The sequence below is a fragment of the Antennarius striatus genome, chromosome 14 (assembly GCF_040054535.1).
Source record: "Antennarius striatus isolate MH-2024 chromosome 14, ASM4005453v1, whole genome shotgun sequence".
NCBI classification, from domain to species: domain Eukaryota; kingdom Metazoa; phylum Chordata; class Actinopteri; order Lophiiformes; family Antennariidae; genus Antennarius; species Antennarius striatus.
In genome coordinates, this window is record NC_090789.1 from 13,098,665 (window position 1) to 13,110,995 (window position 12,331).

The 12,331-nt window shown below is 43.7% G+C and overlaps 1 protein-coding gene across 2 annotated transcripts in view; it reads right to left on the reverse strand.

Annotated features, from left to right (window-relative positions):
* Positions 1–2,510: 2,510 nt before the first annotated feature.
* foxo6b (forkhead box O6 b) overlaps positions 2,511–12,331 on the reverse strand; it is a 40,972-nt gene continuing 31,151 nt past the window's right edge. Inside the window, exons 2-3 of one of the 2 annotated variants that reach the window (XM_068333798.1) lie at positions 3,915–5,147; positions 2,511–3,791 (exon numbers count right to left, since the gene is read on the reverse strand). In XM_068333798.1, the coding sequence (XP_068189899.1) occupies positions 3,420–3,791; positions 3,915–5,147 (1,605 nt within the window). In that variant the 3' untranslated portion in view covers positions 2,511–3,419. Of the gene's footprint in view, positions 5,148–12,331 lie in introns of both variants that reach the window. The other variant, XM_068333796.1, reaches the window with a different exon arrangement.

The window sequence follows — 12,331 nt, forward strand, 5'->3', positions numbered from 1 at the left end:
ATTTGAATTCTGTCTGAGGTAAAATTGTGATGTTGTTGTAGGTGTTGAGTACTGTTCTTGGATTAAAATCTTGATCTGAGGTATTTTTATGAGTTTTTATGTTGAGCTCCCTTAAACAATCCAACAATATATCACATTGAGAACTGGTGGCTATAATTTATCCTGTAGTTGTTCACGTGAGTCTGAAGAGTTTGTCTTTCATTTGGTCATGTACCGGTGACTTGTCCAGACTTCCCCCATGGTCTGCTGGGATTGGTGCCACATACTGCAAGGATAAACACTGCATCCAATTCATGGAAAGATTTTGGGCCAGAATACTTAATGTGAGACAGATTGTAGACAAAATGTTTAAAAGTTAAACATACGCAATGTTAAATATCAAAGCTTCAGAATAATTGTGATATAACGATGTAGTGGAGTAATGGTGTCCTAATGACCGAATGACGTCACAATACTTTTGTGTGTGTTGTAATTTGAGTGTGATTGATTTGGTAGCCAGTCTATGTGAGTCTGTCCTTCCCAGGCTCAGATGGTTAAGAAACTTTCTTCTGTCAGAGTAAAACACTAAAACATGTTTAGAAAATATTTTAAGCCAGAAATAGGCAGTGCTGATCAAAAAGAAAATACTATTTTGTTACTACAACCTAATTTAGAAGTTATGACCTAGATGAGCTCATACAAAAACGATTGCTTGCTTTTCATAAACTTAAACCTTTACAATGCAATAAATATCGCTCTTATAGCATAAGTACCAAGCAAGGACAAACTATTGAGTTCAGGCAGTGGTTTATCTGAGCTTTGAGTGTGTGTTTAACATTAATTTTGTTTTTTTCTGACTTTAAAAACATGATGTCAGTGAATAAATAAATGTCAGTAAATATTTCCTCTTAATCAGCTGTACCACTGTGAAGTGAAAACTTTGTATCTCATGTGGATTTACATACCTGAAAATAACAAACACACAAGAACATCTACGTTATTTGTTTTTATTTGACAATCACCAGATGAGCAGATACATCATTTTAGAAAAGAAAATGATATTTGCAAAAAACTTATAATACAATTTTCTAAATATAGATTATGTACAGGATGAAATGTAGTCAAACTGAAATAGCATTCTGCCTCTTCATCCAAAAGAAGACAAAGCATTGAGGGTCTGGGAGATTCACCTCCCTAACCAATAAATATAAACTGTATATATTATGTATGCTGCACTCATCAAGGCATGGACAATACCAGGGCAAGTTAATTCTCAACAATATTCCCTTAATCGGTTCTTGTACATCACTGTGCTACACACACTCGCACACCCACAGAAAGATTGACACACTAGTGCACACAAGCCAAAGAACAAATTACAGATGGGTTACAACAATGTGCTTAGGTCATGAAAAAAGAAGAAAGCAAAAGAAATGTGTATGGAAATAACATTATTGTCCTTTTTCCAGAGGGAGAAGCTGCTTTCTGGTCAAATCTCATCGGAGTTGGTTGAGTATCACTTGACATTTGGCCTGATTCAAAAAGCCAATTCTACAGCACGGTCAAGGTGGAAAATCTCTCTCAGTGTCACACATCCTACCTACTCATTTAGCTGACTCCATCCATTCAGTGTCTGTAGCTATATAACTTTGTTCTCTCTTGTGTTCCTATTCTCTCTCTCTGGAATGGGACAGGTGCCAGGATGGCGGTTGGTGAATGTCCCTTTTGCCTGTTATCCCTCTGGGAATGAAAAAAAAAAGAAAAAAACGCAGGCGAAAGCTGCCATCCAAGCTGGGTTGAAACGGGACAGACAACAGCACAATCACAGAACAAGCACAAGAAAAGACAACAGCAAAGTAAAGCTGTGGCCAGGACAAGAGAGGTTCGCTTGTAAAGCGGATGCTTGAAGGACACCAGAAGCATGCTGCTTGCCAGCCACTTTACCTTGTCGTTAGGCATCACCTCTCTGAAATTGCCCTCCTCGTTCGTGGTAAGGGGAAGAATTATGACTTTGCGCCGATGAGCGAATACACACACTTGCATAAATCATCCATCTTGTTTGGCGGTTAATTACTCTTGTTTACCCTCTGCGTAACCTCGGGATGGGGCGGGGTGATAGGAGGGTGCCTGGGAAGGAGAGATAGCACCAAATAGTAATCTGCTGACTGTTCACTGTGCAATTCACAGGAGTAAAAGCACATAGTGGGCTTGAACCTGGGTGTTAGTGAATTAGAAAAGGTGGTCTGGGGTCTGAGAAAAGCAGCTCCATCACTATCCTGGCTTGACCACAGCTGCTCAGTAAGCTGTTCTGGGGTCAGCCGATGAAGGAGCCATGCTGAGGCAACCCAGTTCAGGCCAATCAGAGAGCTCCTCAGGATGTACAGCAGGCTGTGATCGTTGCTTATTTCATTAGGGGGAAAGCTACATAAATCCACAAAATGGAGAGGAAGAGGCACAGAGGGAATATTTGCATTTCTCCTCTTCTATCATCTCTCCTCAATGCCCCCCCCCCCCCCACAACACTACCCCTTTCAATCCTACCCCCATTTAGTGCAGAGTGACTTTAATCATCACTTTCGCCAAAACACATTAAGACGGTGTGTCCGGAGTTGAGGAGCGAGAGAGCGGGTTGAAAAAACAGAGTGGTGCATTAGATTTGCAAAAGTGATGCATCACTCTGGCATTACTTTGGAGATTAAAGAAGGGATGTTGCATTTCAATGGAGTGGTGGTGATGGTTGCCTGATGGATGACTGTCCTCCTTCAATGAAATGAACAGGAGCACCACTGTCCACCAGGGAGACAAACCACACTGACCTGAAAGTTCCTTTCTTCTATCCCTCCATCCTTTTAGTTCTCATTTCCACTTCTTCAAAAACCTGTTTTTTACTACTCATCTTTAAACCTCAAAGGCTTTTAACCCCCAATCTGAGAGGGCCTCGACAATGAAAGGTATTTATGCAGCTGTTTGATCACATTCTGAAGTAAAAAAAACAACAACGCCTTTCTAGGAGGAGATAATACTGTAAAGTGGATTGCATACATTAAATTGAAGCCAACACACTACGTGACTTTGCCTGGTCTTTGTATTACTGCATCTGTATGGAAAGGATGGATGTAAAGTGCTTGAGAGCTTAGGTAGGACGAGAATGGTAAACCAACAAAACATAAACTGAAGGGCATGAACAAATGGGGCTTTAGGACTGGGTTCTTCTAGGACAGGTTCAATATGGAGAAAGACTGCTTTATAAACAGAGTTGGAGGAGGAGGGGTAACATGATGCATTTGGAAGTCCCCAGGACACAAAATGACAATATGTATTTTGTTCTACAGTCTCAGAGAAACAGAATCACAGTCAGTTCAAGGGTACTGCCCACTATCAGCCTGGCCTAGTGGGTGATCTTTGTGGTCATATATCTTTTAAAACCCTTGGGCCTGGGATCACCCTGGCACCCAGCTCTGGTTGCTGTGTGCTGTTGGAGGGCAAGCAAATGCACCCAAGCTCATACCCATCCCCATGCCCATGCCTTGGGATAGAGAACCATCAAAGTTGAAATCCATGTTTTCTGTGTCCATAAAGTCACTGAGCAGGATGGAGTCTACGTCGCAGTCAAGGCTATTCGGGACACTCTCCAAATCCACATTGGCAGCCACTCTTAGGTGGGAGTTGTGCTGTTGTCCATGGTAACCAGCATTTCCTGGCTGGTGGTTGTGGTGATAGTAAACATGCCAGGAGTCATTCATACCCTGATGATGAGCTGTAGGGTATGGTTGGTGACGGGGGTGAGGTGCCGATGCCAGGCGGCAGGGATCCTGTGGAACATCCATGACACCAGCAGGATTGGGAGGCAAAGATGGAGAAGATGGGAGGTGAGGACGTGATCCATAGTGATTAGATGTCTTGAGACTATATGGTTGAGAAATGTCGGTACTCACTGTTGGGGAGAGAGGCTGGGGGTGAGGACCACTGTGCATAGGATTATGGGTGCTGTGGGGGTTGCGGTTGTGCATGTGACTCTGATTGGCATGAGGGTTATGATCATGGCTGGCATTTACTTTGGTACTGTGACCATGCTCATGACCTGGACCATAGTCATGGGTCGGATGGGGCTTGTGGGTGTGACTGTAGTCGAGGCTGGTTTGGTGTTTGTGACCCTGATTGTGGTTCTGATGATGGGCTGTGTTCTGATCAAGAACTGAGCCATGGCCATTGTGCAGGCTGGGATTGTGAGTATGCTCTTGACTGTGATTGTGGTTATGATTGTGGCTGCGATTGTGATTGTGGTTATGTGGGCTGTGAACACCATTAGTTCCCTGTGTCATTAATGTGTGTGTTTCCCGTCCCTGGCTCAACACTGAGTCTTTGTTACAGAAGGGAGGACCTCCAGTAAGCAGACTCTGCAGGGCATTGTTCTCTGAGTAACCCCTCATTGGGCGCTGGAAGCTCACTGGCTTGTTCTCCTGGATGGTTTCCATGGGAGTGTGGAGCCGGAGCATGCCCATGGAAGGCTGTGCATACATGGGTCCACAGTAGGCTCCCTCCGCCTTGGGCCCAGGCACATAGGGATAACCATTGCATTTCAGTTGCGGTGGTTGTGGGTAGCCTCCCTCATCAAGACTGATAGCTCCAGTCAGGTCGGTCAGCTGGGGCAACTCCACAGCGGGGCAGTGACCGCCAGTACCAAGAGCTGGGGAACGGGTGCTGGTGGGGCTGGGATACAGTCGAGGTGAGGCTGAACAGGACAGGCCACCCTCCTCTGGTTCATCAGCCTCTGCCTCAGCCAGAATCGGGGACAGGCAACCGCTGAGAGTGGAGGTAGAGGAGGAGGTGCGTGAATGGAGGTCTGTCCATGTTTCGTACTCATCACCTCCCATGCCCACACCTCCTTTTCCTGCTGGACTGCCATGCTCTGGGGAGCTTTGCATTGTAGGTCCACCCCCTTGGCTTTGCCCCCGTCCAATGCCTAAAGCCACTGCTCTCTTTCGGTTAATGCGACCCTTGGCCTTCAGGTAACGGGTGCCGTTGTCTATAGAGGCTGCACGTCGTCTGGGACCCTTTCCTATCTTCCCCCCTTCTGGGTTCAGCATCCACCAAGAACTCTTCCCCGTCCCTTCATTTTGCACCCGGATGAAGCGACTGTGCAGGGACAAATTGTGTCTGATTGAATTCTGCAGAAAGATGGGAAGGAGGTAGTGGGAGAGTGGGAGAAAGAGGCAGAAAAGGGACAGAAAAAGAAAGAGATAATCATTAACACTCAAGGGAACATTTACGTTTAAATAATCATTTCTTGAGAACACAAAGTCATTTCAAATTATGGCCAAACTATCAAGACTCGACAGTGAGCGAGGAAAAAGATGGATAAAGAAAGAGAGGGAGATGGAGAGGAGAGCAAAGAGGGCAGGGAGAGTGAAGGACCAATCGATACCTCCCCTGACCAGCCTCTTCTCTCCACACACACTCAGCGAGTCATAATATGGACATGGGTGCAGCCTCCACATCAAACCATCACCAAGGTTACAGAAATGAATCACACGAGGCAACCCAATCGCAGACAGTCCATATTGATTGCAAGGCCTCCAAATATTGGAGTTTGAGATGTAGCTAGATATGGAGAGAGAGGGAAGGGGGTAGCATGATTTAGCAAAAGAAGATCTGAAGGAGCACCTGAATGAAAATGAAACCTATACACTGGCTTGGAATAAGATGGAAGGGGATGTAAATGAGGGTTGGGAGGAGGAGGTGTTCATACTTAACCCCTTTTAAAATTGTAGCACAATTAAAATGACCGTAGGCAATGACGGCAGATATCTCTGTGATGAAGTCTTTCTACAAGCAGCTTTGAGGGGGCTGTTTACGGGTGGGTGGGGAGTTCAGGAGGATGTATAGGATAAGCCACTCCAGACCTCTGTTTAAATGCATGAGTGACGGCTGTATAGTTAATCCAGGGCTCTTCTGCAGCATTTGAAGCTGATGCCAACCTGGAGTGAGTTGATGAGATCTAAGCCTGCCTAAAGGAGAGCTTAGAAGGGATACACATCATCTGAGCTGGCCAAGTTAGTCTAAGTACAACATGTTCATCCAAATCTTTACTGCTTGTGTCACTATTTACTCTATCCCATGCTTCCATTCTTTTACTCTTTATTCTCTGAATTCTTTCCCTTACTCTTTTCCCTCATTTTTTTCACTTGCCTTTTCTGATCTATTGGGAGCAGCACCCCCCAACCATCTATCCCATGCACTATATCACACACTTTTCTTTTTCCTCTCTGGAGATATCTATCTATTTCTGCCTTGTTTATTACCTGCACATAGCTCACAATCTCTGTCTCCTGATATCTGGAGCCATTCTCTATCTTCATTCACTCCCCGCCTCCTGTCCAATTTTCCTGCTCTCAGCCCCATTCATCTCCTCTCTGTGTCCCAGCATCTCTTGATCATGACATTGCTCATTCCCTCCCTCTCATCACATCCATCCCTTCACCACCTCACACAACTTTCAGCCTCTCCCCTCTTTTCATTCATTCATTTGCACCAAAACGCCAGAAAATATTGGAAACAAAAAGCAGGAGAGGCAACTCTGTGTTCAGATGGAAGCCTGTTTGTATTTCACCCCTCAGTGCAATCCATATAGACAGCATATATAACGTCCCTGCATGCTATGGCAGTGAATTGGACAAGCAGCAAAAAAGTGGTGACAGCTCTTTGTTGTTGCATGGTATTACTGCAGGAAAAGCACAGCATCTAGTGTAGCAGGTAATGTTTCTCACAAAATGTTTACTGGGGAATGCAGCTAGAAGTGGTTTTCAAATCAGTCTTGTATCCTTTTACTACAGTCATTATGTAGAAAAGCCCCTCCACACACACACCCATCCCCTCAGCATGACTCCTAACAGGTAATTTTACCCCATCCTCCACTCACATCACGCAGCTTTGACTAGCCTCTCATCACAGACATGGGAATTCAATATGTATTTATGTTTCTTCCTGCTGTTCAGAGGGGTTCTCTCAAAAACACCAGGTTGGTAAAGCTGCACATGCTCAACATTTGGTAACGAAAAGCACTGACTGCACCTCTCAGCCGCGACACGCTACAGAGTGGAGACTTTATCAAAGCTAGATTGAACGATGACGCAGTATGAAAGAGGCCGGCATGGAGGCGACCCGCATCAGGTGATCTGAGAGTGGCACCCTGACAGGTTCCTCCGCAACGTGATGGCTCTGGCTGAGCATCTCCATGGCAACAGAGTAAACCAAAAGAGGGGAGGTGATGGTGGGAGGAGGGGGGAAAGGAGGAGGGGTGGCTGATGCTGTTTGATGCTGCAGGCAACTCCAAACAGCCTTTTATCTGAGCCTGTCAGATTCCTGCTTCCAATCCACCAGGGAGGCTCAATCACCAGTAGTCCCAGTGTCTCACTACCTGTACCAAGCTGTGATTAGCAGTTGTGTGTTTGCAAGGTGTGTGTGTGTGTGTGTGTGTGTGTGTGTGTGTGTGTGTGTGTGTGTGTGTGTGTGTGCGCGTGCTGGGAGGCTACAACTAGCAACAATTATTCCACAATAGTAGACCGTGGCTCTATCACCCGCTTTTTACAGTACTGTACAGTGTATTGGTTTTCTTCATTTTTAAAAAAATTTATTCATCTTCTTTTAATTGATTTTTATTTTATTTTATACTAAAATTTTGCCAAATGTTATGCTGTCTCATTATGTGGCCAGGTGTGGATATGCAAAAAGGCTGTGGATGCCAACTAATATACTCCAGATGTAACGGAACACTGTTGGGAGGCACTGACAAAAATTCTGTCATCAATCATTATAGTTATTTTTACATTTTTGACATTCAAAAGGTATATAACAGTCACAATATCTGTCAAAAGGAACACAATATGCTCAGAAACAGGATTCAGAAATACTTCGTAATTCAGATTAATCCAAATTTTAAATTAAGGAACCACTATATAAAATAAAAGTCCAAAACATGACTCAGGATCATGTTCAAAGAGAAGGCACAGTGAGAATTGTATAGCAGTTGCCTCTGTAAATTATGAATCGCAATCTTGTACTTGCCAGAAAAGTTATATTTACCTCTTTATCAACTGTCACTAATCCCTGCTACAGGATAAAACACATGCTATATTTTACTATCACATTAAATCTTCTTTAACTCCCCTCTAGGTATAGGATATTGGGAGATATTAATTTAAGTTAATGTGGAAGGCATTAATATTATGCAATATGTGTAAGTGCTCTGAAATGAACTGGACTGCAGAGCAGAAACACAGCTAAAGGCTGTAAAACAGAAGGTGCTGCTGATTAGCACGCTGTCAGCCACAGAGAAGGAGCTGATCGGTGAAATCCAGTGGCTGGAATGAAACCTGCAGACTCTCAGCCCTCCGTGGACCTAGCCGTCCGTCTCCACCTCGCTGTAGATATTAAGTTGTCAGAAAGACTGATTCTGAAGTGGAAAAGCCCGTTCCCTCTGCTCTCAGCCTTTGCCTTTCCACTAATGCAGGAGGAGATGGACTGTTGCAGAGAGAACGGTGACTGAATCTGTCCTCACATCCACCCTCCTCCTCTTCTGGGAACATACTGAAGTGTGTCCAGCTCCACTACTATATATGATGCATAAATAGAGAAAGCAGCAGTGTGTCAGGGTCAGACTCAGTCACTACGTCAGGGGATGGTCAGGCCAGTGGTTAGCTAATGGCCCGCTGACACACAAATCTGTCTGAACGCAGTCCTGTCTTTTTCAAAACGCCTAAGCAGGAAACAGTTCACGAATGGCATCACACTATAGGCTATATAATTACAAAAGAGCATGAATGGAAGCAGCAGGATACATTTACTCACATTACTGTAATTAAGTAATTTATTTTTGTGTAACTGCACATTTCTGAGTATTTTCAAAACCAATAATTTGACTTTAATTTAAACTGCATTACGCATTGAAAAAGTAGTGTTCTCCTAAAATAAAAGATGGTCATTATGGGGTATGACCGTGATCGTCTCTACTTCTCCCTTTGCAGTCACGGGTGTTGCTGAAGCCTACCCCAGTTGGCTATGGGTGAGAGGCGGGCTACACCCTGGATGCAACACCAGAGCATCATTGGGACAGTTGAATTTCTAAGTCTGTGATATATTTATGAAGCTTTGTATCAAAAGAGCATATGTTCCTAATGAACTGAAGATTGAAACTTGTTTTAAATGATTTATTTAAAATAAAATAAAATAAATAAAAGTGCGGCGGCACGGTGGCGCAGTGGTTAGCGCTGCTGCCTCACAACACAGCGGACCCGGGTTCGAGTCCCGCTCTGTGCGGAGCTCACATGCTCTCCCCGTGTCTGCGTGGGCTCTCTCCGGGCTCTCCGGCTTCCTCCCACCTCCAAAAGCATGCGCTTCAGGTTGATTGGCCGGTCCCAAATTGACCATAGGAGTGAGTGTGTGTGTGAGTGGTTGTTTGTTTCTATGTGGCTCCGCGGTACACTGGCATCGTGCCCGGAGTGTCCCCCACCTCACGCCCTGAGACTGCCAGGATAGGCACTGGCTACCCCACGACCTGCATTAGCGGATTAAGCGGGTTGGATGATGAATGAATGAAAAAATGCATTTTGGCTGTTCCTTGGCCATGCAGCTGTAGGGAATCTTTTTAGTTTTGTTTTTACACATTTGTTTTCTCTGTTCATCTGAAAACCAAAAAAAGTCTCCATCTTCTTTAGTTTATTCAAACAATACTGCAACTCTTTGTTAGTGTGAAGCTCCATGTTTTGTGGATTACAATAACCTCAACCAGCATGAGGCCCAATAGATAATGAGATAATGAACATATTTACTTTTTAGGGTGAACTTCCTTTAAGTATTTTTCACTTCAAGAACAATGCAGAATTTTGTTTAATAATCCATATATTGATTGTGCAATCTTAGGCAAGCAAAGTGACACAAATTAACCACACTCCATTGTTACAGGCATGGGTTTTGGTTATTGTTTGGATATATATATATATATATATATATATATATATATATATATATATATATATATATATATATATATATATATATATATATATATATATATATATATATATATATATATATATATATATATATATATATATATATATATATATAAAACGTCCCTTTCACCCTTGTGGGGTGGTGTCTGTGTGTCATCCTCAAGCTCGGGTCCTCTACCAGAGGCCTGGGAGTCTGAGGGTTCTGCGCAGTATCTTAGCTGTTCCTAGGACTGCGCTCTTCTGGACTGAGGCTTCAGATGTTGTTCCAGGAATCTGATGGAGCCACTCTTCCAGTTTGGGGGTCACTGCCCCAAGTACTCCTACTACCACGGGGACCACATTAACCTTGACCTTCCACATCTGTTCCAGCTGCTCTTTCAACCCTTGGTACTTCTCAATCTTTTCGTGTTCCTTCTTCCTGATGTTGGCGTCAGCTGGAATCGCCACATCTATCACCACTGCTCTCTTCTGCTCTTTGTCCATCACCACTATGTCTGGTTTGTTAGCCAGCAGCTGTTTGTCGGTCTGGAAGCTGAAGTCCCACAGGATCTTAGCCTTGTCGTTCTCAACCACCTTTGGTGGTATGTCCCATTGGGATTTGGGTACTTCTAGTCCATACCGGGTACAGATGTTCCTGTACACTATCACAGCATCTTGGTTGTGCCTTTCCATGTATGCTGAGCTGGCGAGCATCTTACACCCTGCTACCACATGCTGGACTGACTCTGGGGCTTCTTATTAGAAGGGACTAATTCAACACAAGCTTTCAGACAATAGTCGAGCTCAGAACACACAATGTAGCATCTTTCATTAGACCCTGAAGCCATACCAGGGTTATTTCTTCTGACTTTAGAGAGCTCCCTCAAGAGTAACAGAAGACACTATACTGCTGCTTTTATGGACTCTCATGAAGACTAAATGAAACATTATGTGTAAAATCAGTGGAATGTGCCTTTAACACACTCTCCCTGGCATTCAGACTGAATCAGCAGGGACTGGACAACATAACACCAATATCTGTACAATAAAATACAGTACAGTAGATGCATGCTTTAGTATTGGACTGTTGTAAGCAAGCCAGACAGAGGTTCCCCTCTTTGGTTGGTGATTATATCACACTGTACCTGCATTTTATTGAGAAGCTGCTTCCAAACAGGCTTTTAAATGTTCATAAACTGCAGGTTCTCATCAGCGTGATACTGAATGTCCTCATTCTCTTTTTCCTAATAGTAATAACAGAGCAATGGGTAATTTTCTTGATTATTATTATTTTCAACCCCCTTGTCCTTTTTTTATTGAGGGTTAGGTAGCTAATGCTAATTACATCTATCGCAAATAATCCAGTTTGTGTTGCATAGCAACAAGAATGATGTAACCCTTTGCACCCTTTTTTCCTTTTGTCTCTGTTACCAGCAGAGTTCTCTCAGCAGAGCTTTCCGTGTGTGTGTGTGTGTGTGTGTGTGTGTGTGTGTGTGTGTGTGTGTGTGTGTGTGTGTGTGTGTTTATATGTGTATATACTGTATATATACACATATAGTGTGTGTGTGTGTGTGTGTGTGTGTGTGTGTGTGTGTGTGTGTCTTGATCATATGATTGCAATGAAGTTGTCTACAAGTAAACAGATGAATGGATGATGGATGTATACACACACACACACACACACACACACACACACACACACACACACACACACACACACACACACACACACACACAAAACTCTCTTAAGCATGTGGATATCAAAATATACTTTAAGATTTTGCATTTAATGCAGTATTAAACACATCCAAACATATAAACAAACATCACCATATATATTTCATGACTTGACACGTTTCGCTCAATGAGCATGCGCATCATACGGCCACCCACCCCCACCACCCCAAACTGGCAATCATACTTAATCCCTCTCCAGCCTGAGTAATCCTCGACAATCCAAAGCTAATCCTGGTTAATTCTGGGCACTCCTCAGCTGGGTTTCACCCTGAAACCACGGAGACAGGGTGGGGATTGGTCAGATCATGGCGATTGAGGCTGGGCGCGACATTGATGGACATAATTGGTTCGACAGTTATTGGGAGCTAAGAAAAACAAGCACAGGTTTTTACGGGTCTTGAAAATACATCCGGATTGACCCCCGCCACGTCATACCACGGCCTGATTGTTGCCCCTTATGGTAGAAAACATGTTTTTCATCAGAGCCCTTTGTGTTTGCATGTAAATGCTACTAAAAAACTCTGGCATCTGGAGCTTGGGGACAGAAAATATTTTCTATACAAATTGAAGGACTGCAAAATAAAAACAACTCGATATAAAGTATGAGACATTCCTCCAGTGTAAGG